This window comes from Somniosus microcephalus, chromosome 15 (genome assembly GCF_052327205.1).
Source record: "Somniosus microcephalus isolate GS21.2 chromosome 15, FLI_Smic_1.0, whole genome shotgun sequence".
NCBI lineage: Eukaryota > Metazoa > Chordata > Chondrichthyes > Squaliformes > Somniosidae > Somniosus > Somniosus microcephalus.
The window spans coordinates 88,315,410-88,338,174 of NC_141001.1; the positions used below are offsets into that span (position 1 = coordinate 88,315,410).

Below are 22,765 nucleotides of genomic sequence, written 5' to 3' on the forward strand. Positions count from 1 at the left end.
AATTCAAAAGTAAGACCCTTTGCATTTTGACATATAACATTTTTCAGTGAAATGTGTCCAACCTTTTGTAGAGAGGTTTTCCTCTTTATAGGACTCTGTGCAAGGCCTCTGACAGCTGTACTAAGAACTAAAATGTAAAATCCACCTTCACTCCATGACCCAGGTTGACAGATCAACTACAGTAATATACTCCAGTTCTAGACATTCTCTGCAGTATGTATCACTACAGCAAAAACATGACATTGTTGATGTGAACTATAAGTATGTGAGAAAGTGATGTTTCATATGTTAATACATTTGTTTGGATAAAACTGTAGCTATGAAATTTAATTTTCTCTGAGCGGCTGCAGAACATTCGAGGGGGGAGGGTGAACAGCTAGAGGTCGTGGTCCATATTGGTACCAACGACATAGGAAGAAAGAGCGATGAGGTCCTGCAGGCAGATTTTAGGGAGTTGGAAAGAGATTAAAAAGCAGGACCTCAAAGGTAGTAACTCCGGATTATTCCTGGTGCCATGTGCAAGTTAGTATAGAAATAGGAGGATAGAGCAGATGAATGCGTGGCTGGAGAGATGGTGCAGGAGGGAGGACTTTAGATTCCTGGGGCATTGGGACCAGTTCTGAGGGGGGTGGGACCTGTACAGGCTGGACGGATTGCACCTCAACAGGGCCGGAACCAATATCCTCGCGGGGAGGTTTGTTAGTGCTGTTGAGGGTTTAAACTAATTTGGATGGGGGATGGGCACCAGGATGTAACATTAGAAAGGGGAAATAAAGTGCTCAAAGGATTGGCAGAGGCAGAGAGCACTAAAGTAAGAAATGGTAAGGTATTAGGTGGGGTCAAACTAAGAGAGAATACAGGATGGTCTAAGATGGTTTTACAGTGTATGTATGTGAATGCACGAAGCGTAGTAAACAAGGTAAGTGAGCTTCAGGCACAAGTAACCACATGGGAATATGATGTTGTGGCAATAACTGAGACCTGGCTCAAAAAAGGGCAGGATTGGGTATTAAATATTCCTGGTTATAAGGTGTTCAGGAAAGATAGGAAAGGAAAGATAGGTGGTGATGTGGCAGTATTGGTTAAGGAGAATGTTACAGTGCTGGAGAGGGAGGATGTCCTGGAGGGTCAAGGACAGAATCTATATGGCTAAAGTTAAGAAATAATAGAGGTGCCAGTACATTACAAGGTGTATTCTATAGGCCACCAAATAGTGGGAAAGATATGGAGGAGCAAATTTGCAGAGAAATTACAGAGAGATGCAAGAACTATAGAGTAGTGATACAAAAGCAAAATACTGCAGATGCTGGAAATCTGAAATAAAAACAGAAAATGTTGGAAATACTCAGCAGGTCAGGCAGCATCTATAGAGAGAGAAACAGAGTTAACGTTTCAGGTCGATGATCGTTTGTCAGAATTCTGACCAAAGCTCATCGACCTGAAACAATAACTCTGTTTCTCTCTGTACAGATGCTGCCCGACCTGCTGAGTATTTCCAGCATTTTCTGTTTTTATTATAGAGTAGTAATAATGAGGGACTTCAACTATCCTAATATAGACTGGAATCGTAATAGTGTAAAGGGCAGAGAAGGGAAAGAATTTCTGAAGTGTGTTCAGGAGAACTTTCTTGATCAGTACGTTTTCAGCCCGACGAGGGAGGAGGCATTGCTGGACCTGGTTCTAGGGAATGAGATAGGTCAAGTGGAGCAAGTGTCAGTAGGTGAACATTTAGGGAACAGTGATCATAGTATCATAAGGTTTAGATTAGCTATGGAAAAGGACAGAGAGCAACCTAGAGTAAAAATGTTTAACTAGGGAAAGGCCGATTTCAGTGGGATGAGAATGGATCTGGCCCGGGTAAACTGGAATCAAAGATTGGCAGGCAAAACTGTAATCGAACAATGGGCTGCCTTTAAAGAGGAAATAGTTCAGGTACAGTTGAAGTACATTCCCACTCAGGGGAAAGGCAGGACAACTAAAGTCAGTGCTCCCTGGATGACAAAACAGATAGAGAATATGATGAAGCAGAAAAAGAATGCGTATGACAGATGTCAGGTTGCATCTGAGAATCAGGCTATATATAGAAAGGTCAGAGGAGAAGTGAAAAAGAAAATAAGAGGGGCAAAGGAAGGGCATGAGAATAGAATGGCAGCCAACATAAAAGGTCATCCAAAATTCTTCAATAGGCATATAAATAGTAAAAGGGTAGTAAGAGGAGGGGTGGGGCCGATTGGGATCAAAAAGGAGACCTACGCATGGAGGCAGCGGGTATGGCTGAGGTACTAAACGAGTACTTTGCATCTGTCTTCACCAAGGAAGAGGATGCTGCCATAGACATAGTAAAGGAGGAGTTAGTGGAGACACTTAGGATAAAAATTGATAAAGAGGAGGTATTAGAAAGGCTGGCTGTACATAAAGTAGATAAATCACCAGGAGCAGATGGGATGCATCCTAGGATGCTGAGGGAATTGAGGGCGGAAATCGCAGAGGTACTGGCCATAATCTTCCAATCCTTCATAGATACGGGGGTGCTGCCAGAGGACTGGAGAACTGCAAATGTTATACCATTGTTAAAAAAGGGTGTAAAGATAAACCCAGCAACTACAGGCCAGTCCATTTAACCTCGGTAGTGGGGAAGCTTTTAGAAACAGTAATCAGGGACAAAATGAACCGTCACTTGAATAAGTGTGGATTAATTAAGGTAAATCGTGTTTAACCAGCTTGATTGAGTTCTTTGATGAGGTAACAGAGAGGGTTGATGAGGGCAATGCGGTTGACGTGGTGTACATGGATTTCCAAAAGACATTCGACAAAGTGCCACCTAATAGGCATACCAGCAAAGTTGAAGCCCATGGAATAAAAGGGCAGTGGCAGCATGGATACAAAATCGGCTAAGTGACAGGAAACAGAGAGTAGTGGTGAAGGGTTGTTTCTTGGACTGGAGGAAGGTATACAGTGGTGTTCCCCAGGGGTCGGTTCTAGGACCACTGCTTTTCTTGATATATATTCATGACTTGGACGTGGGTGTACAGGGCACAATTTCAAAATTTGCAGATGACACAAAACTTGGAAGTATAGTGAACAGTGAGGAGAAGAGTGATAGACTTCAGGAAGACATAGACAGGCTGGTGAAATGGGCGGACATGTGGCAGATGAAATTTAATGCAGAAAAGTGTGAAGTGCTACATTTTGGTAGAAAGAATGGGGAGAGGACATATAAACTAAATGGTACAATCCTAAAGGGGGTGCACAAACAGTGGGACCTTGGGGTATGTGTGCACAAATCGTTGAAGGTGGCAGGGCATGTTGAGAAAGCAGTTAAAAAGGCTTATGGGATCCTGGGCTTCATGAATAGATGTATAGAGTACACAAGTGTGGAAATTATGATGAACCTATATAAAACACTGGTTCGGCCCCAACTGGAGTATTATGTCCAATTCTGGGCACCACACTTTAGGAAGGATGTGAAGGTGCCTTAGAGAAGGTGCAGAAAAGATTTACAAGAATGATTCCAGGAATGAGGGACTTCAGTTACGTGGATAGACTGGAGAAGCTGGGGTTGTTCTCCTTAGAGCAGAGAAGATTGAGAGGAGATTTGATAGAGATGTTCAAAATCATGAGGGGTCTGGCCAGAGTAGATAGAGAGAAACTGTTCCCATTGACAGAAGGGTCAAGAATCAGAGGACACAGATTTAAGGTGATTGGCAAAAGAACCAAAGGCAACATAAGAAAAAAACTTTTTTACGCAGCGAGTGGTTAAGATTTGGAATGCACTGCCCGAAAGGGTGGTGGAGGCAGACTCAACTGTAGCTTTCAAAAGGGAGTTAGATAAGTATCTGAAGGAAAAACATTTGCAGGGCCACGGGGAAAGACGGGACTAGCTGAGAGTCGGCACGGGCTCGACGGGCCGAATGGCCTTCTACCGAGCTGTAACCATTCTATGATTCTAAGTGAAATAAACCACTTAAATATAAAATTTAACATTATTCTTGTATTCTGATAGGTATCTCTTCTGGACAGACTGGGGAAATCTTGCCAAAATTGAGCGCGCACAGTTGGATGGCACTGACCGGAAAGTCCTAATTAATACTGATTTGGGTTGGCCAAATGGCCTGACCTTGGATTATGATACAAGAAGGTGAGCTGAGAAAAAAGCAAAGATATGAAAAAGGTCCATCGGCTAATCGGTGTAGAAGGGCCATGAGGGACTAAAAATGTAATTAAGCAACGTAGATTAGGAAGGAAAGCTTTCTTCTACCCTGGCTATTTGCCAGTAATCTCCTTTACTAACCCTCTTAAGGTTATCTAGAACCATTCAGTGTGCCAGAAAATTGTCACGCTATGATTGTCTTTGAATGTGATTTTTTTTGCATACTATTATACAAAAACTAATTCATTATAGTGCTCAAATTCAAACTCCAGTATGATTTGGACAGGTTGGGTGATTGGGCAGATGCATGGCAAATGCAGTATAATGTGGATAAATGCGAGGTTATCCACTTCGGTGGCAAAAACAGGAAGGCAGATTATTATCTGAATGGCAATAGATTGGGAAAAGGGGAAGTGCAACGAGACCTGGGTGTTCTTGTGCACCAGTCACTGAAGGTAAGCATGCAGGTGCAGCAGGCGGTTAAGAAGGCAAATGGTATGTTGGTCTTCATAGCGAGAGGATTCGAGTACAGGAGCAAGGATGCCTTGCTGCAGTTGTACAGGGCCTTGATGAGACCACACCTTGAGTATTGTGTGCAGTTTTGGTCGCCTTATCTGAGGAAGGATGTTCTTGCCATGGAGAGAGTGCAGCGAAGATTCACCAGACTGATACCTGGGATGGCAGGAATGACGTATGAGGAGAGATTGGGTCTGTAGTGTATGTAACTGTTCTACCTTTAAGAGAACTATTGTATGTAACCGTCCACCTTTAAGAGAACTATTTTAGGTGTGGCACTACTTTATCCTGGCTGCTGTATACTGTAATACCGACGGTGACCACACCGGTATATAAGTGCTGTGGCAGAATTTATTGGGCAGATCCGCCCTGACCTTCGAATAGTAAAGTCCTGTTAAGTTACTCTTGTAGTCTGTGTATTACTTCGCTATACAACCCACAGACTTTACAGTGGCGACGAGCTCGATCTTACCCTGCGGCAACAATACTTCTGAAGAAGTAAACGAGCGTCGAGAAGAGGCACCCGCCCTCGTCGTTTTGCTGAGAGAAAACTCGAGTCTGCAGACCAAGAAAGGAGGAAGATATCAAACACGAAGTCTTCCACCAGCAACAGGCACGGATTGTCCCTTCTGCCACGGTGGTGAGTGAGCCGATCAACACGAGAAGCAAGTCGGCCACGGTGACTGTGAGTAAAGGGAAAATAGAAACAAATAAACGGAGGATAAGGGTGGTGCACTCGACCACGGTCGAGGGGGAAAGGAGCCGGACAGAAGTCGGCCCCAGAGGCGCTGAGACTGGGGCAGCGTGGAGCAGAAGCCGCGGTACAAGCGAGCTGGGGAGCGTCGTGAGACGACTAGACCGCGACGGCGAAAAAGGCCGGACAAATACCGCGACCACGAGGCGCTGTGACCGGGATCGTAAGGCGCGGGAAGATATAAACATAAATAAGCCACGGAGAACACAGCCGGGGAGGAAAGCACCGGACTGCGAGAAGCTGGGAGGCGCGATTGGGGTGAAAAAGGCCAGACAGTGACTGAGGCCACGAAGGGCTGCGACCGGATCGTAAGGCGCGGGACGATATAAAATAAATAAACCGCAGAGAACGTAGCCGCAGCCGGGGAGGGAAGCACCGGACTGCGAGAGGGCTGGAGGCGCGATTGGGAGCCCGAGCGAGAGCCGCGCGAACGGGAGAGACAGAGCCCGAGAGAGAGCGAGCGAGAGCGGGAGAGACAGAGCCCGAGGAAGACTGAGCGAGATCCAGCCCAGCGGCTGAGACCGTTCGTCGTCAACGGGTTGTACCCAGAGCCGGTTGCCCGGCCGAGAGAAGGGAACGCGCTGAAGCCGAAGCGCAGGCTGCGAACCCCGAAAGCCAGCGGCCGTCGCCCGAGGGAAAAGCTTACCCCTCCCACCAGGGGAAGAAAAGCGGGAACCGCCATCTTGAAAGTGGGCGGGGAAAGAAGATAAGCGCGGGAAACCGCGGGAAGCCGCCAGTAGGCGGAGAAAAAGACAGAAGCAGGAACCGCCATTTTGAAAGGGGCGGGGAAAGAAGATAAGCGCGGGGAAACCGCCATCTTGGGAAAAAAAAAAAGAGTTAAAGAAATATTTCGTTGTTGTTTATCAGGGAGGTGAAGATGCCTAAGCGTGGTAACATCAACGATTTCGATTCCGAGGTAGAAGATTGGGCCACGTATGTAGAACGCATTGAGATATATTGTGAGGCCAATAAAATAGAGGATGATGATAAAGCTATAACCTTGCTAAACTCGATGGGGGCGAAGACATACGGACTATTGAAGCATCTTCTAGCACCAGTTAAACCGGCGGATCAAACCTTCGATAATATTGTTGCTGTTCTGAAGGACCACTTGAACCCCACACCGCTGATGTTGGCGGAACAATTCAAATTTTATGCGAGAACGCAACGGAAAGAGGAAAGCAACGCGGAATACTTGGTCGAACTGCGTAGGCTAGCGAAATACTGCCAGTTTGGAGGAAATCTGACAGAGGCATTGCGAGACAAGTTCGTGTGCGGGTTGTCGAAGGAAGGAACGCAAAAGCGACTGCTCGAAGAGAACGACCTTACACTGGATAGGGCTGTCCTTATTGCAGCATCACACGAAGCCGCAGCAAAAGGAAATGCAGCTGAAGGCAGCGGTCCTCAGTGTGGATCAAATTACTTCGGGTGCAACGAAATGTTATCGTTGTGGGAGGACAACACACGACCAGAACCAATGCTGGTTTAAAAACCAGGACTGTAGGAAATGTGGCAAACTGGGTCACATAGCCAAAGTATGCCGGTCAGGGAAGAAGACCAACAACCAAAAAAAAAAGCCATCACAGGAAAAGTACAACCAAGTACACAAGGTGGTTGAAAAGAGTTCAGATGAACAGAATTCGGATTCAGACCCAAGCGGCCAGGAACTGGGTAGTCTGAGAATTCATAATGTGAGTAAGGAAGCTGACCTACAAACTATCTGGGTCATGCTAAAAATAGCCGGAGTCCAAGTGAGAATGGAATTGGACACTGGATCAGCCCTATCAGTCATAAATCGAAGGGATTACAACCGGCTATTCTCACATATACCCTTGAGAGATACCAAGTTCGTATTGCAGACATACACGGGGCATAAAGTATACCCCATGGGAAAGATAAGAGTCAAGGTGAGAGACAGGGGCAAAGAACACCCCGGAATGGACTTATACGTACTACCTGAGGGAGGACCACCACTTCTAGGACGGGAGTGGATCAAGAAAATAGACATGGAATGGCACTACCTCAAAGCAATAACGAGTGAGGACTCGGGGCAGACAATCAGCTCAGACTCTGAAACGGATGACGATAAGACCAGCCCAAGCATGAAAGACAAGTCTAAAATGAACTTGCTGACTAAGGTTGGTAGAACGAATGTGGGCCTAAAGGCTTATGCTCCAGAGGAGAACAAAGTTTCAGAACAGAATTCCTCTGAACAACAACAACATAGCTTGACAGAGAATTCTGAGTCTGTTCAAGTTACAGACATATATATTACTGAGGAACATCGAGCTCGAACGCAAACTTATTTCAGATTACGACAGCAATTAGAACAATTGAATTGCCGTCTCGAGCAAGAGGTGAAAGCAATGAAAAAGTTCTATGATACCGAATGGGAGAATCTGGAAAGACAACAGAAGCAGCTGGGGAAGAAAAGGGAGCAGGAGCACACAAACCGTCTGCACAAGGAGGCCAAACGAATCAAAGCTGATTCGGCTTCTGAAGGGGCGTGCTCCAATCCGGTGGAACAAGATGTGCCGCAACTGAAGGCGCTGGTTAGCAGGTTGCAGGCAGAAAAAGCTGAGTTGGTCGACATGACTTCCGAGCTCCTACTGAAGTTGGGTGCAGCATCACCGGACGATTCATTTGTGGAAATTTGAATGATGGGGGCTGCGGATGATGGCGAAGTAGAAGCAGCAAAGGAGCCCCAGGACAAGGTTCTAAACAGCCCTGCAGCTAATGGAAAAGGGATGAGGACAGAAGAGTTAACAGTCAGCCAACTCCTCCAGGGCAAGGTTATAAACAGCCCTGTAGTTAATGGAAAAGGGATGATGGCAGAAGAGTTAACAGTCAGCCAACTCATTCATATGCTGAGGGATAAAACTCTAAAATGGGAAAAACTTAAATACGAGCCTCAATCTTCAAAGGGAAGGGAGCTCTCAAAAGTCATTGGTAGAGCTGAGGTGGCAACCCAGACTGAGAAGTCTGCAGCAGAACAGCCCGTGGATGCCAAAAGTACGCTGACGCACGGCAATGTAGAACAACAGAATACTGAAACAGATACTTCAGTAGAGGGATTGAATAGTCCGATCAATCAATCTCCGAATGAAGTTGAAGTATTGAAATCACAAATGAGGTCATTAGTAAAAGACTTGCAGGAAGCCCAGAAAAAGCGGGATGAATCTGAACGCATGATGAAGTCTCTTCAGGACAGATGTCGGGATTTGGAACAAAAGTCGGCTAACGTCCAGCTGGGTAAGGAGGAAATAGAAGACCCTCTCGCTGGCCTAGCTCAGGACGACACCGAATATTACCATGATCTGTTGAGTGACACTGAATATTACGAGGACCTGGTCTGCCCAGCTTGTGCCGAGAACTCCCAAAGTGCCGAAATCAGGATGAATCACTTAAAGTCTAAGGAACATAGGGAGATGGTGGCGTTACAGCTGGCAGCTGACAATGGAGCCCCGAGAGACTCCAAGAAGCAAAAAAGGAAAAGACGAAGCAGAAGATGATAACCATCTGAACCATTATTACCTCTACCCGATCACACACGTGGTCCCCCGAACGGAGCCAAATCAGTTGGAAAGTAGGAAAATTTCCCAAGGCAATCCAACTGTTTTTTGTTTGTTTTAAAAAGTCAGCAATGCTGGTTCAGAAGTGATGGAAGTAAAGCTGTTAAGTCTAGGGAAGGACTATGGGATGAGTCCCTCTAGCAAGGTGACCCGACTACACCACGGAGGCGTGGTCCGGACCGAGTCAAGAAGATCAGAGACTGAATCTGTGAACTGTTTCCCGCAGAGACTGAATCTGTGAACTGTTTCCGCAGAGACTACCTCTGTGAACTGTTGTAACATGAAGTTGGATATGTTATGATGTTATGTTAATGGGGAATAAGTATGTTGTAAGCTAAAAAGGGAGGATTGTAGTGTATGTAACTGTTCTACCTTTAAGAGAACTATTGTATGTAACCGTCCACCTTTAAGAGAACTATTTTAGGTGTGGCACTACTTTATCCTGGCTGCTGTATACTGTAATACCGACGGTGACCACACCGGTATATAAGTGCTGTGGCAGAATTTATTGGGCAGATCCGCCCTGACCTTCGAATAGTAAAGTCCTGTTTAAGTTACTCTTGTAGTCTGTGTATTACTTCGCTATACAACCCACAGACTTTACAGGGTCGATTAGGCTTATATTCGCTAGAGTTTAGAAGACTGAGAGGGGATCTCATTGAAACTTATAAAATTCTAACAGGACTCGACAGACAAGATGCAGGAAGGATGTTCCCGATGGCGGGGGAGTCCAGAACCAGGGGTCACAGTCTAAGGATAAGGGGTAAGCCATTTAGGACTGAGATGAGGAGGAATTTCTTCACCCAGAGAGTGGTGAACCTGTGGAATTCTCTACCACACAAGGCAGTTGAGGCCAATTCATTAAATATATTCAAGAAGGAGTTAGATATATTTCTTAAGGCTAAAGGGATCAAGGAATATGGGGAGAAAACAGGGACAGGGTACTGAATTTAGATGATCAGCCATGATCTCATTAAATGGCGGAACAGGCTCGAGGGGCCGAATGGCCTACTCCTGCTCCTATCTTCTATGTTTCTAAATTCTTAATGCACAACATTCATACTACAACTGTAGAGTTGGTGCGAAGCAGTTGGGCGATAGTTTCCCACCGATGCTAAATTTGAGATTATGGACAGTCTCTCTCTCTCTCTCCCCCATGATATGTACATGGTAAGCTATCTGAAATGTAATTTTAATCAATACAAATCTTTCCTGGCAGGATCTACTGGGTGGACGCTCACTTAGATAGAATAGAAAGCTGTGATTTAAATGGAAAACTGCGCCAAGTTCTGGTCGGCCAAGTTACACATCCCTTTGCCTTAACTCAGGTAAGGAGTGTCCCACTAACAATCATTTAAGATCTGTACATTCAGAGATTCAAAACAATAATGTCAGCAATGGTTGGAAATACAAACACCTGGTGACAGTAACGTGAAAGAGAACAGTAAGCACATACAGTCAGTGTACCCTCCAAGCTGCACGGCCGCGCAGTAATGGGAAATGGTCCCGTGCAGGCCGCTCACCGGCTTTTACATTGTAAATACCGCACTGCCCAGAAATTTAAAGGGACCGCACGTTAAAAGAAACAGGCTGTGCGCAGAACAAAGCGCAGCTTACAGGGAGCGTTGCATACCATGTGTTGCTCTCTTATCAAACCCAGTTTGACAGATCAACTTATAACAGCAAACAGCCTTTTTAACAATTAGAAATATTGTAACAAAGATATTCCATGAGATCGAGCGGGTACAGACAAGAAATCATTTTAAATGGACGGGGGGAGATTCACAGATTAACTCAATAATCAGGGCTATTGCAATTTGGCCAATAATTAGCTCAGAGATGCACATGTAGATTCCTTTCCCTCACCAGTTTTGATATAAAACGAAGTAAAATATTGAAACAACCCTTGACTGCTAAGTTTAAAAATTGACAATATAGACACACTTTATTCTCATTGGTTATATTTTGTTGGCTTATCTGGCAGTAAGTAGCACTTACTGTCATTATTATATTGTCTTGAGCATGAGTGCGCTCCCCTTGATTTAAAATGAACGGATGCGAATTCCTGATATGTGCTCTTGGCAAACGGTGCTTCCTCCCAGGAGTCTACATTCATAAAATCGGCCCTTATAGACATGTGCTAGTCAATCTCCCCATGGTTAGGCTAAGTAAATGGTATGGGGCTAGAATTTCCATGGGGTTCTCCTGATCTCTTCCGCCGTAATCTTCAGTGGAAGGTCGGTGGAAACCCTAGAGAAACAGTGGAAACAGCTGGTCACGCTATTTCTCCTGAGATTCCGCCAGTTATGGAAGACGATCGAGAGAACCCCCGTAAAAATTCTACTTCTGTGTCATTTTATTTTTAAGATTTTGTTTTCTTTGCACGAGTACTTTCAGTAGAAGCATGTCATTTTAGCCGTGTTTATTTTAACAGTTTGACAGAAAAGCTACCTCTGGAGCAAGCAGAGGTGCCACAGAGGGGGCGCTGTAACTTTAATATGGCTTTTTGATGTAACAGTGCCATCTTGTGGAGAAACAGAGAATAGCAAATTACACTAACTATTACCCAGTGAATAAAAGGCTGTAATTTAATTCAGGGTTCAAATGACATCTCTAATGTACCTGAGCTTCACCTTCCTTGCTCCTGATATCATCTGGATCCCTTAATTAAATTACAGACTATTACTCAAACCCAAGCATGTGGAGTTTTACAGATATTATTTGGGCTAATGATAGAAAACTTAAATTGGCAAATCCTAATGGAGGAAAACAGAAGAATTAGCTGATGTGGAAAATGGTGCCCATTTGCCCTTGAAATTGAAATTGGCCTTAAGTAATTATCATGGATTCAATTTAACAACATTTGATGCAACTGGTACTATTATTAACTGGAACACAGCGGTGAACATTTCCCCATGGGTAAGGATAGAATGTTACCTCTGTGTTCCTTCAGCTCATCATCAAGGAACAGCCAAAGACTGATGGGCCAAATAGCCTGATTCTTTGCGATTATTCTGTGTGGGGAACATCTCTGCTTAGGTCTGTGAGTCAGCAATGGAAAAATGGGAGCAGTCAGAGAGGATACAGGCCATACTTTTTAAGCCTGTTTAGTGGCCAGGGCTCTCAGTTGTTCCAAGTGTCAGATCAAAGTCTAAGGTGGGTCTGGGCCAGCTTGGAGTTCTGGCAGGAATGTGGAATTCAAAAATGATTATTCATCCAAATGGACAGTGGATTTGGCAAAATGAAGACACAATTTTGACATCCAGTTTGGGACTCTAAACAAGGTAATAAATCCAACTGTTCTCTTCAGATTCCGTACAAATGAAGTTGAACTCAAATTGGTGTCAACCTTTTAGTAGATGAAATGATTGACGGACAAAGCTGGGAGTGTCCTGGCCAGAGTAGAGAAAATGCTTCAGTGAAAAGTTATAGAGAATGACAATACTTTCATTGCAAATTGAAACTTGAGGGTTTCTCAAAGACTATTTGTATATTTTCAGTACAAACTGAGTGCTAATATAATGGGGGGGAAAACAGCAGACATGAGGCAGATCAGCCTGACCAGCTCTCCTGCCCTGTGCATGCTCAATGACTCTATTGTGGCATTGTGTACACCCATGTTTATAAAAAGGGCTTTTTGTCAGACAGGGCTTTTCTCCCCTTAAAGAGTACTTGCATCTATAGAGGTATTTTGCGCAACATTAAATTACATGCATTGCTCTATGTGAAAACTAAACTCATTATCTTCACAATTAGCATGATCGTTGGATTTACTGGACAGACTGGCAAACCAAATCAGTCCAGCGTGTGGACAAGTACACAGGTCGGAACAAGGAAACCATCCTTGCTAATGTGGAGGGACTGATGGACATCATTGTAGTCTCCCCACAAAGACAAACAGGTATAGAGAGAGAGAGAATGGACTCAAAAGATACTGGGCCATAATTTGCTGTGGTGGGGCATCTAATGGCGTCTGCCATTAGTTAGACGTGCCCTTATACATTTAGGTTTTTACATTTTTTGTGTGGCATGTTGCTGAAAGTGCGGGCTGATAACATCACACTGAGGGAAATGGGGCATCTGGGACCTGAATGAACAGGGCAAGCAACTGTTTATCTCCTTAACCAATCAGATTGAAGGATTGCGAAAGTAACAGCACAAGGACTGAGAATGCAGTGTAAATTAGGGTGGGTGAATTCGCAATTAAATCAGGTACAGAAATAGAAATAAAGAGAGGAAAGAAAAGATCGGATTAAGAGAGAAAAAAGACAGGAAAAGTAAAATATATATATATTTTTTTTATTTTAAATTTTTTCCAAATCTCCAACAACAACTAAAACCTGAGGGAATGAGACTCAGTGCCAGAGAGGTTGACTGGCAGTAATTAACACTTATCACATCGTTAAAAGAGTACTTGGACTGAAATGGACAAGACCTAAATTTCTGTGTCGAGTTTATTTCATATCTACTGTGCAAACACAGCAACTTCAGGCCATTCAAAGCATATCAATGGTGAGCCAGACAGCGAAATGCAGTTTTCGCGAAGCTAATAGCGGAGCAGCACAAAGCACTTCCTTTGCTTTGTAAATATGAAACTGATGATGTAATATATATATTGAAAAACATCGGTGCATTGCAAAAGTTATCGCTTATAAATAATATTCTTGAGGCTAAAGGGATCAAGGGATATGGGGAGAAAGCAGGGACAGGGTACTGCATTTGGATGATCAGCCATGATCTCATTAAATGGCAGAGCGGGCTCGAGGGGCCGAATGGCCTACTCCTGCTTCTATCTTCTAGGTTTCTATAATATCTTTGTATGTCATATTCATCAAGGCTATATCGTATTAATTCTCGCCTTCCATATAGATAAATTCAAGTATAAAAATTATACAAGCAACTATAATAAAACAGCAATGATTCAATCTTTAATTTCCATTCCGTTTCTGGTTGTTGGTGCATCTTCCATCACATCCCCAAGAATATACTGCTGTAAGGACATTACTGTTAGAAATAATTCCAAATTTTACTTTAAATGATTGAATTTGTTGTTTTAGGTACCAACTCATGTGGTGTCAATAATGGAGGATGCACACATCTTTGCTTTGCCAGGGCAACAGACTTTGTGTGTGAATGTCCAGATGAGCCAGATGGACGGCTATGCTCAGTGGGTGAGTCATAATCTTGAGGCCACAAACTGGGAAAATACCTCCCAAATAGTTGTGGCTTGTATGTGTTTTTCTCTGGTAACAGCTTAAAGGTAGAAAAAAATGACAGAACGTTTTAAAGGTCTAGACTCATCCAGAAAAGGCACTCTTTATAAGTGTCTATTTAAAAAACAGATTTCTGCAATCATAGATGGAACATTTCAGGTACAAATAATATGCATCTTAATATTCTTATATTTTCTACATATAATATTTAAAGGAGTGAGTTTGAAACAAAATAAATATCTAAGTTTTGTGCCAATTCAGATGAACTGTTCTTTTAAAATGTCATTGTGTTGTGTTGCACACTTATCCTGATTTTGTGCAGACGTTTTACCATTTTGTGTACTTCACTATCTTAGAACAGTTCATGGTCCAAAAGACGTCATTCTTGTCCATGTATTGCTGTTGCTTTTTCTGGCAGTAGTTGGAAAGAGATAAATGGTATTTTAAAAATATTTTTTCCTCGGTTTGTATGCATTTGATTGCCATGGTAGCCTAGTGAGATGCTCTATCTCTATTATCCCATGGTCATCTGGGATAAATGTTTAATTCATCTCTTTTCCCTGATAATCTGCAAACTATACATCCAACCCAATTTTCTTTCCTAGAAGCATAGTTTCCGTCCATTTCCTACTGGTCTATAATTAGGCTATTCCGTTAAACCTTGGCCCAAAATTTGCGATCGGAGGCTTCCCGCGGGGCGGATGCCTCCGGCCTGTTTATAAAAAAAAAAAACTACGAATTTACCTGGTGGCCCGGGAGGTATGGAGGCTTGCGATCCTGGGCCTCTCTGGGTCCGCGCGGGCAGAGTCCCAGGGGCACATGCGATTCGCAAGCGTTTCTGGGATCACCTGGGCCGCCCCAACCAATAAAAGAAGGGAATCCCCATTCATACTTATGGGAGTTGCGTATGTACGGAACTGTCATAAGTATGAATGGGGATCACTTAAAACAAATTCACAAACACATAAAATAATTTTTTTTAATTACATATATAAAATTAATTAAAATGTCATTTAATTAAAAAAAAAAAATTTTAATTAAATTTTTTGAATTTTTAAAAATATGTTTTAACGGGGATAAAATAAACTTACCTTATTGGACAGAGATTTTAATGTATAAATGAGTGATAACATTTTATTTTTCTCTCTTTTAAAACTCTTATGCTGGTAAAAGCAGGCCTTATGCCTGCCTTTTACCAAGTGTAAGAATTTCACAGGCATTCAGCGGGCGGAGGTTGGGCAAATACCGCAACTCTCCACCCGCGGAGGCCCTTTTCCCGGGGATGCGGAGGATCTGTCAGGAAGATTCTTGACAGACCGCAAGTTCTGGGTTTTAGTGTGTGCGCTTTGCATGCCTAAACCCGGAACCTGCATGGTCCCTACGGGCTCATACGCACCTGTGGGGGTGGCAAAATACGGCCCCTTACCTCTTTTCAAAATTTCCAAACACTATACTGTGCCTGTTTCTGACTGCTGACCATGTCCTTCCTGCTGATGGCGTGGAGGACAATGCTGCCCTTTGGTGGCTGATTTGTCTCTTTACCCCTCCTAGAATCATAGAATGCTGCAGCATAGCAATAGATCGTTCGGGCCCATCAAGTCTGTGACAATGTTCTTCACATAAGCCGCCTAGTCTAATCCCACTCTCCTGTTCACTCCCCGGATCCTTTAATATTCTTTCTTTACACTCCCTTTAGAAAAATGATGGAGGGTGTGTGCAGGGAGAGGGAGTGCTTTTCCCTCTAGTTTTTCTCCCTCTTCTGGAAAGAATCTCTTCTCTGTTTGGCACCTCCTACAGATAGATTGGCTCAGATCAGGTGCTCGTTATGTAGGCAAGAATGGGGCTGAGCAACTGCCCTAACGCTCTGACATGACATTATTTACAGACTTTGTAGATGTACCTGATATAAGAAAACTACTAGGCACTTGGTCTAAGCATTAAACGAAGCTTTAATCAACTGTTTTACAACATGGAGGTCTAGTTGTGTCCTTCACTAGTTCCTGTTAAGAATGTCCTGCGCGAGCTGGGCCCGTGCCCGAGTATTTATACTCTCCCTGGACAGTGCCGCCCACAGGCCGCTCAGTTGATTCATATCAGTACCCATGCGAAAAGGTGGTATAACGCTATTTAAACACAATGGTGAGTTCATGAGTAATTCATAAATATAATTCTTTGCAGTTCCCGGGTATGTGCCTCCATTTCCAGAAACCACCAGCTCCAATGAGAAAGCTGACCCCGGTGGCCCACGCAAAACCTCAGACTCTTTCCCCGCAAAGCCCACGGCTTCTGTTAAGAATACAAGTGAGAAGTAAGTGTGCAGATTGTAGCTTTTGTTAAATACTGCCTCCAGCCAGACCCAGGATGGTTTTAATTTTATTCCAGTTAAACATGAGGCAGATTTTGAAGGCCACCCAATGATCACGGGTCTGCTGGAATTGTCTTCACTCCAGGCATTTATCTTGTTATTTTTGCAAACCAAATTGCAGCGGAAACAGCAAGCGCTCTTGTCTTCCAATTAACAGTTCAAATGAGGCAATAAATGAATCTCTGTTATTGCAGAGGAAGCCTTTTTTTGTGGATTTTCAGGCTGCAGAAGAAAATAATAGGTTGTTTGTGTAGATGCAAAGTGAGATGTTCTCAGTACGAAATGGAAACATGTTGAAATAAATCCCAACCAATTCCATTCTGACATGAGAATCACGTACATCGTCAAAACAGAAAGTCGTGGATTCATTTATGTTGGTTTTTAAGCATGATTTAGCTTCACTATTCGCATTAATATGACAGTGGGAAAACTCGCTCCAGTTGTAGCACTGTGATCTTTTCATTGGAATTATTAGAGCGATTCTGGAATCTGTGCAAAAAATCCCGAAACTGTTATTTTCTGTTGGTACTTTTGATGCTAGCGGGCTCGAAGTGAATGGACAGTAGCTCTGATGTGTGCAGCATATTACAAGTCCTATTGCCTCCTGTGGATTTCATTTTATTATCACTGCCATCGTTGATCTTGCTATCAACACAAATCGTGATCTTATTTACCATTAGACAAAAGTTGTGTTTGGCAGCGCAATGCAGTGTGCAGTACCAGCTGAGAATGTACATTATCATTTTATTTATATATATATATATACACATCCCGTCTACTTCAATACCACCATTAGTGGAGTTTCTGAGCACCAGAAAGGAACAGAATGCACTGCACCAGCGGTTCAAGGGTTCCTTCCTCAGTGGGCAAAATACATTTTCAGCAAAATTATTGAAAACACCACAAATCCCATCTGAAGCCCAGGCCCAATAATAGGAAATAGAAACTGAAAATGCTGGAGATACTCAGCAGGTCAGGCAGCATCGGCGAAGAGAGAAACAGAGCTAACGTTCCAAACGTTAACTCTGTTTCTCTCTTCACAGACGCTGCCTGATCTGCTGAGTATCTCCAGCATTTTCTGTTTTTATTTCAGATTTCCAGCATCTGCAGAATTTTCTTTTTGTCCCAATAATAGGATTTGTTTTATGCCACACCAAAAATGGAAATCATAGTACACCAGCCATAAATAATCGCGGCACTGAGCTGAGCTGACGCTCATGCCGTAGCAGGAAGTATAAGAGCACCCATCATACAATGTGATTGCAGACACTCTCTCGCCAGCAGTACACAGAATATCTGTCCTGCCCTCAAGGGGGAAGGAGAATTAAATTATTTCATATTTTCATCTGCTGTTAAATTACTTTGGAGCCGCACTCATCATACCACAGACACTATTAAGCCTGGACAACATGTGTTAAAATATTGCTCATTGTGTTTTTAATCATTTCCTTCGGGTTGGGGAGCCCAGGAACTTTATAGAGAAATGTCAGATTGTAATTGCGTCTCTCCAATTTGCATGCCACAATTTAACTGTGTACTCTCCCAGTGGCTCACAAGTAAAGGCTCCACCTCTCAGCAAAAACAGACCAGTATGATCCCAGGTTTCATTCCTTTTCTGCAGTAAGCTGCTCTCACTTCAGCCAGCAGCAGTGACCATACGATCGGTCATAATTCTTCTGGGCTAGGGTAGGGAAAGTCAGCCAAGGTTCCAGTTCCTGATTTGCTGTACGCCTTTTTAGAAGAGCGAGTGTGTGAACAAAGCCAGGTCGGTTGTGACATCTTTAACATAGAAACATAGAAGATAGGAGCAGGAGTAGGCCATTCGGCCCCTCGAGCCTGTTCCGCCATTTAATGAGATCATGGCTGATCATCCAAATTCAGTACCCTGTCCCTGCTTTCTCCCCATACCCCTTGATCCCTTTAGCCTTAAGAAATATATCCAACTCTTTCTTGAATATATTTAATAAATTGGCCTCAACTGCCTTCTGTGGTAGAGAATTCCACAGGTTCACCGCTCTCTGGGTGAAGAAATTCCTCCTCATCTCAGTCCTAAATGGCTTACCCCTTATCCTTAGTCTGATAGCTTGCTGACACTTGAGGTCAAGGCTCACACTTGAGTGAGACACCAGAGGGTGATGGCTGGCTGTGGAACCATATCTAGTAAGTGGGACTCGACACCTTTAATGGAGGGGAAGAAAGAAAATTGAAGAGACAAAAATTCCCTTGTGTTATTATTTTACTAGAATAGTTGCATTGTAAGGCACGTATTGCATCATTGCTAATATACTGAAATGTTACTATAATATTTGAAAAGCTTGTGTAACAATCATAACTGAATTATTGCACTGGATCACCCATTAAAGAATTCTCCTCATACACTATTACTGGTGCAACGCTGGTGCATACTGTTAGTATTGATTTTGTCAGCAGTTATTTTGGTGAATATTCCACATAATCATTGCAATAATACAATGTTTTTGTCTCCAGCTGTTCTCAGAAAAATGCAGATCAAGGTCTCTGTGACCAGGATGAAAACCAGGTGTTGCCTGCGATAAATGGTACGTTTCCTGCTCACTGAAATGAGGCTACAAAGATCTTCTGTGTCATAGTGATTCGTCCCCATGTAATTTTTTGAATTCATTCTGGCAATGTGGGCATTGTTAGCGAGGCCAGCATTTATTGGCCATCCCTAATTGCCCTTGAGAAGGTGGTGGTGAGCCGCTGCCTTGAACCGCTGCAGTCCGTGTGGTGAAGGTACTGCCACCATGCTGTTAGGTAGAGAGTTCCAGAATTTTGACCCAGTGACAAAGAAGGAATGGTGATATATTTCTAAGTCGGGCTGGTGTGTGTCTTGGAGGGGAACTTGGAGGTGATGGTGTTCCCATGAATTTGCTGTCCTTGTCCTTCTAGGTGATGGCAGTTGCGGGCTTGGGAGGTGCTGTCGAAATAGCCTTGGCGAATTGCTGCAGTGCTTCCTGTAGATAGTATAGTGTTTAGATATGCATCAGTGGTGGAGGGAATGGATGTTTAAGGTGGCGGATGAGCTGCCAATCAAGTGACTGCTTTGTCCCAGAGAATTGAAGCCCATACCATTTGAAATCCACATTAACGATTTTTAAGAAACCCCATAAAAGCTGGCATAGAATTGTAGTTCACTGTGTTAAAGGCATTCCTGTTATAATTTCTGTCCTTCATTGGCAGCATTACCATTAGTCCTTCAGCCTGTTATGTTACTGGTTGACAAAATGGCAATGGGCTCCAAAACAACTTAAAGCAGTCAATGGACGCTGCGTACAATGGGCCGCCGATCCGACACCGCCCGAGACAAATTTCTAGGCCCTTGTCTCTTTACCGAGATTAAAGGTGCTAAATAAAAGCAAGTTGTTGTTAATTCTAATCTCAGCCAGGCCACTAGGTGGAGCACTTCACCACTGGAGATTGAATGAATTTCCCCAGGAGAAATAATGAATAAATTGTCAGTTTTGTTGCAATTGCACTGCATTAATTCATTTTGGTATAAAAATATAACCTTTTTGATGTATCTCACTCCTAACAACATTCTTTGATCATATAAATCCCACTCCTTCCCTGCTATTAACAGCTCTGCTTTTATATCAGTGATTTTGAGAGCAATGTGATTGGACTGCACCAATTTATAGTGTCCTGTTTGCCCTCCACTCAGATCAGGTAATGGCAGAGTTTTGCATGGTCATACTTGAATACAGCCCAAAGCTGTGTTCACAGGCTGATGAAATTGTAAATGTTAGAAGAGAGGCAATTGTCCCGACAGCTCTTTTCCAATGTAACAAAGTAAAAGGCAGTCCGGTAGACCACTTTGCTGCATTGTAAACTTTCACTTTAAAGTTTAAAAATCTCTCTCTGCACCAGTGGAAGATCTCATATCAATGCCAAACTCACGCTGGTTCATCAGCAGTTATACACATTGACGTAAGAAAACTACTAGGCACTTGGTCTAAGCATTAAACAAAGCTTTAATCAACTGTTTTACAACATGGAGGTCTAGTTGTGTCCTTCACTAGTTCCTGTTAAGAATGTCCTGCGCAAGCTGGGCCCGTGCCCGAGTATTTATACTCTCCCTGGACAGCGCCACCTGTAGGCTGCTCAGTATTATTTCATAAGTCTTTCTTTCATGAATGACTGATTCATGTCACACATTTTGCATCATTTCGATACAGAACCTGCCTTGTTTTAAAACAAGGATGTGCAGAATAACGGTAATATTTGTGCTGCTTTAACTCACGGACTTCAATGAAAACATGGAGAACTGTTGTGATAACAGTGGAAAAAATGGGAAATAATCAAATCAAAATTCTGAAAGACTGTTTTTTGTTTTAAGATTATTCTCCCTGTCTTTTGTTTGAGGGGAGGGGGTTAGCGGTGGGGGTTATATTTGCTGTTCAACTGCCCCAGATGATTGTGAGCAGGGAATGAACGCGACCCCAATTTTCTGCAAAAGCCTTTCTAAAGGTGCATAAGAGGAGCTCAGGATATCTGTCTTCCAACCGTTTTGCCTTGCTACAGAAAAGCATCTTGCCTCCCACTTTTCCTTGACACCTCTTCCGACAGGGTCAAAAACAACCTATGTGGGGAATTATGGGTGCAAGCCCAGGTCCAACCAGTGTGTGACATATTACGTTGGTATTGATGCAGAAACCTGCTATGTTGCTAGATTACTTTCTGAAAGAGTGATTCATGTATTCACCACATTATTTCTACAGAAGTTCCTACTCCAGCAGGGAAGTCCTGCTACAACTGTACAGGGTATTGGTGAGACCACACCTGGAGTACTGCGTACAGTTTTGGCCTCCTTATTTAAGGAAGGATATACTTGCATTGGAGGCAGTTCAGAGACGATTCACACTGTTAATTCCAGAGATGAGGGGGTTGACTTATGCAGAAAGGTTGAGCAGGTTGGGCCTATACTCATTGGAATTTAGAAGAATGAGAGGGGATCTTATTGAAACATATAAGATACTGAGGGGGCTTGACAAGGTAGATGCAGAGAGGATGTTTCCCCTCATGGGGAAATCTAGAACTCGGGGGCGTAGTTTCAGAATAAAGGGTCGTCCTTTTAGAACTGAGATTGGTAATAATTTTCCAAAACTCCCTGGACTCGGCAAAGGTCCCGGCAGCCTGGAAAACTGCTAATGTAACACCCTTATTTAAAAAGGGCAGTAGACAGAAGGCTGGAAACTATAGACCGGTTAGCCTAACATCTGTGGTAGGTAAAATTTTGGAGTCCATTATTAAGGAGACAGTAACAGGACATTTGGATAATCATAATTTAATAGGACAAAGTCAGCATGGTTTTATGAAGGGGAAGTCATGTTTGACAAATTTGCTGGAGTTCTTTGAGGAAGTAACATATAGGGTGGATAAAGGGGAACCAGTGGACGTAGTGTATTTAGACTTCCAAAAGGCATTTGACAAGGTGCCACACAAAAGATTATTGCTTAAGATAAAAAATCACGGGATTGGGGGTAATATTCTGGCATGGATAGAGGATTGGCTATCTAACAGAAGGCAGAGAGTTGGGATAAATGGTTCATTCTCAGACTGGCAATCAGTAACTAGTGGTGTTCCACAGGGGTCAGTGCTGGGTCCCCAACTCTTTACAATCTATATTAACGATTTGGAGGAGGGGACCGAGTGTAACATATCAAAGTTTGCAGATGATACTAAGATGGGAGGGAAAGTAGTGAGTGAGGAGGACATAAAAAACCTGCAAGGGGACATAGACTTGGCAGAGATTTGGCAGATGGAATACAATACTGGAAAGTGTGAGGTTATGCACTTTGGCAGGAAAAACCGTAGAGCAAGTTATTATCTTAATGGCAAGAAACTGGAAAGTACTGAAGTACAAAGGGATCTGGGGGTCCTGGTGCACGAAACTCAAAAGGTTAGTACGCAGGTGCAGCAAGTGATTAAGAAGGCCAATGGAATGTTGGCTTTCATTGCTAGGGGGATAGAATATAAAAATAGGGAGGTATTGCTTCAGTTGTACAAGGTATTGGTGAGACCGCACCTGGAATACTGCGTACAGTTTTGGTGTCCATACTTAAGAAAGGACATACTTGCTCTCGAGTCAGTACAAAGAAGGTTCACTCGGTTAATCCCGGGGATGAGGGGATGGACATATGAGGAGAGGTTGAGTAGATTGGGACTCTACTCATT

The 22,765-nt window shown here is 43.3% G+C and overlaps 1 protein-coding gene across 1 annotated transcript in view; it reads left to right on the top strand.

Moving 5' to 3' along the window:
• Positions 1–22,765, top strand: part of lrp4 (low density lipoprotein receptor-related protein 4) — a 512,348-nt gene that overhangs the window by 463,117 nt on the left and 26,466 nt on the right. Inside the window, exons 30-35 of the mRNA XM_086008096.1 lie at positions 4,004–4,138; positions 10,212–10,320; positions 12,749–12,893; positions 14,050–14,163; positions 16,384–16,513; positions 19,058–19,128. Of these exons, the coding sequence (XP_085864222.1) occupies positions 4,004–4,138; positions 10,212–10,320; positions 12,749–12,893; positions 14,050–14,163; positions 16,384–16,513; positions 19,058–19,128 (704 nt within the window). The remainder of the gene's footprint in view (positions 1–4,003; positions 4,139–10,211; positions 10,321–12,748; positions 12,894–14,049; positions 14,164–16,383; positions 16,514–19,057; positions 19,129–22,765) is intronic.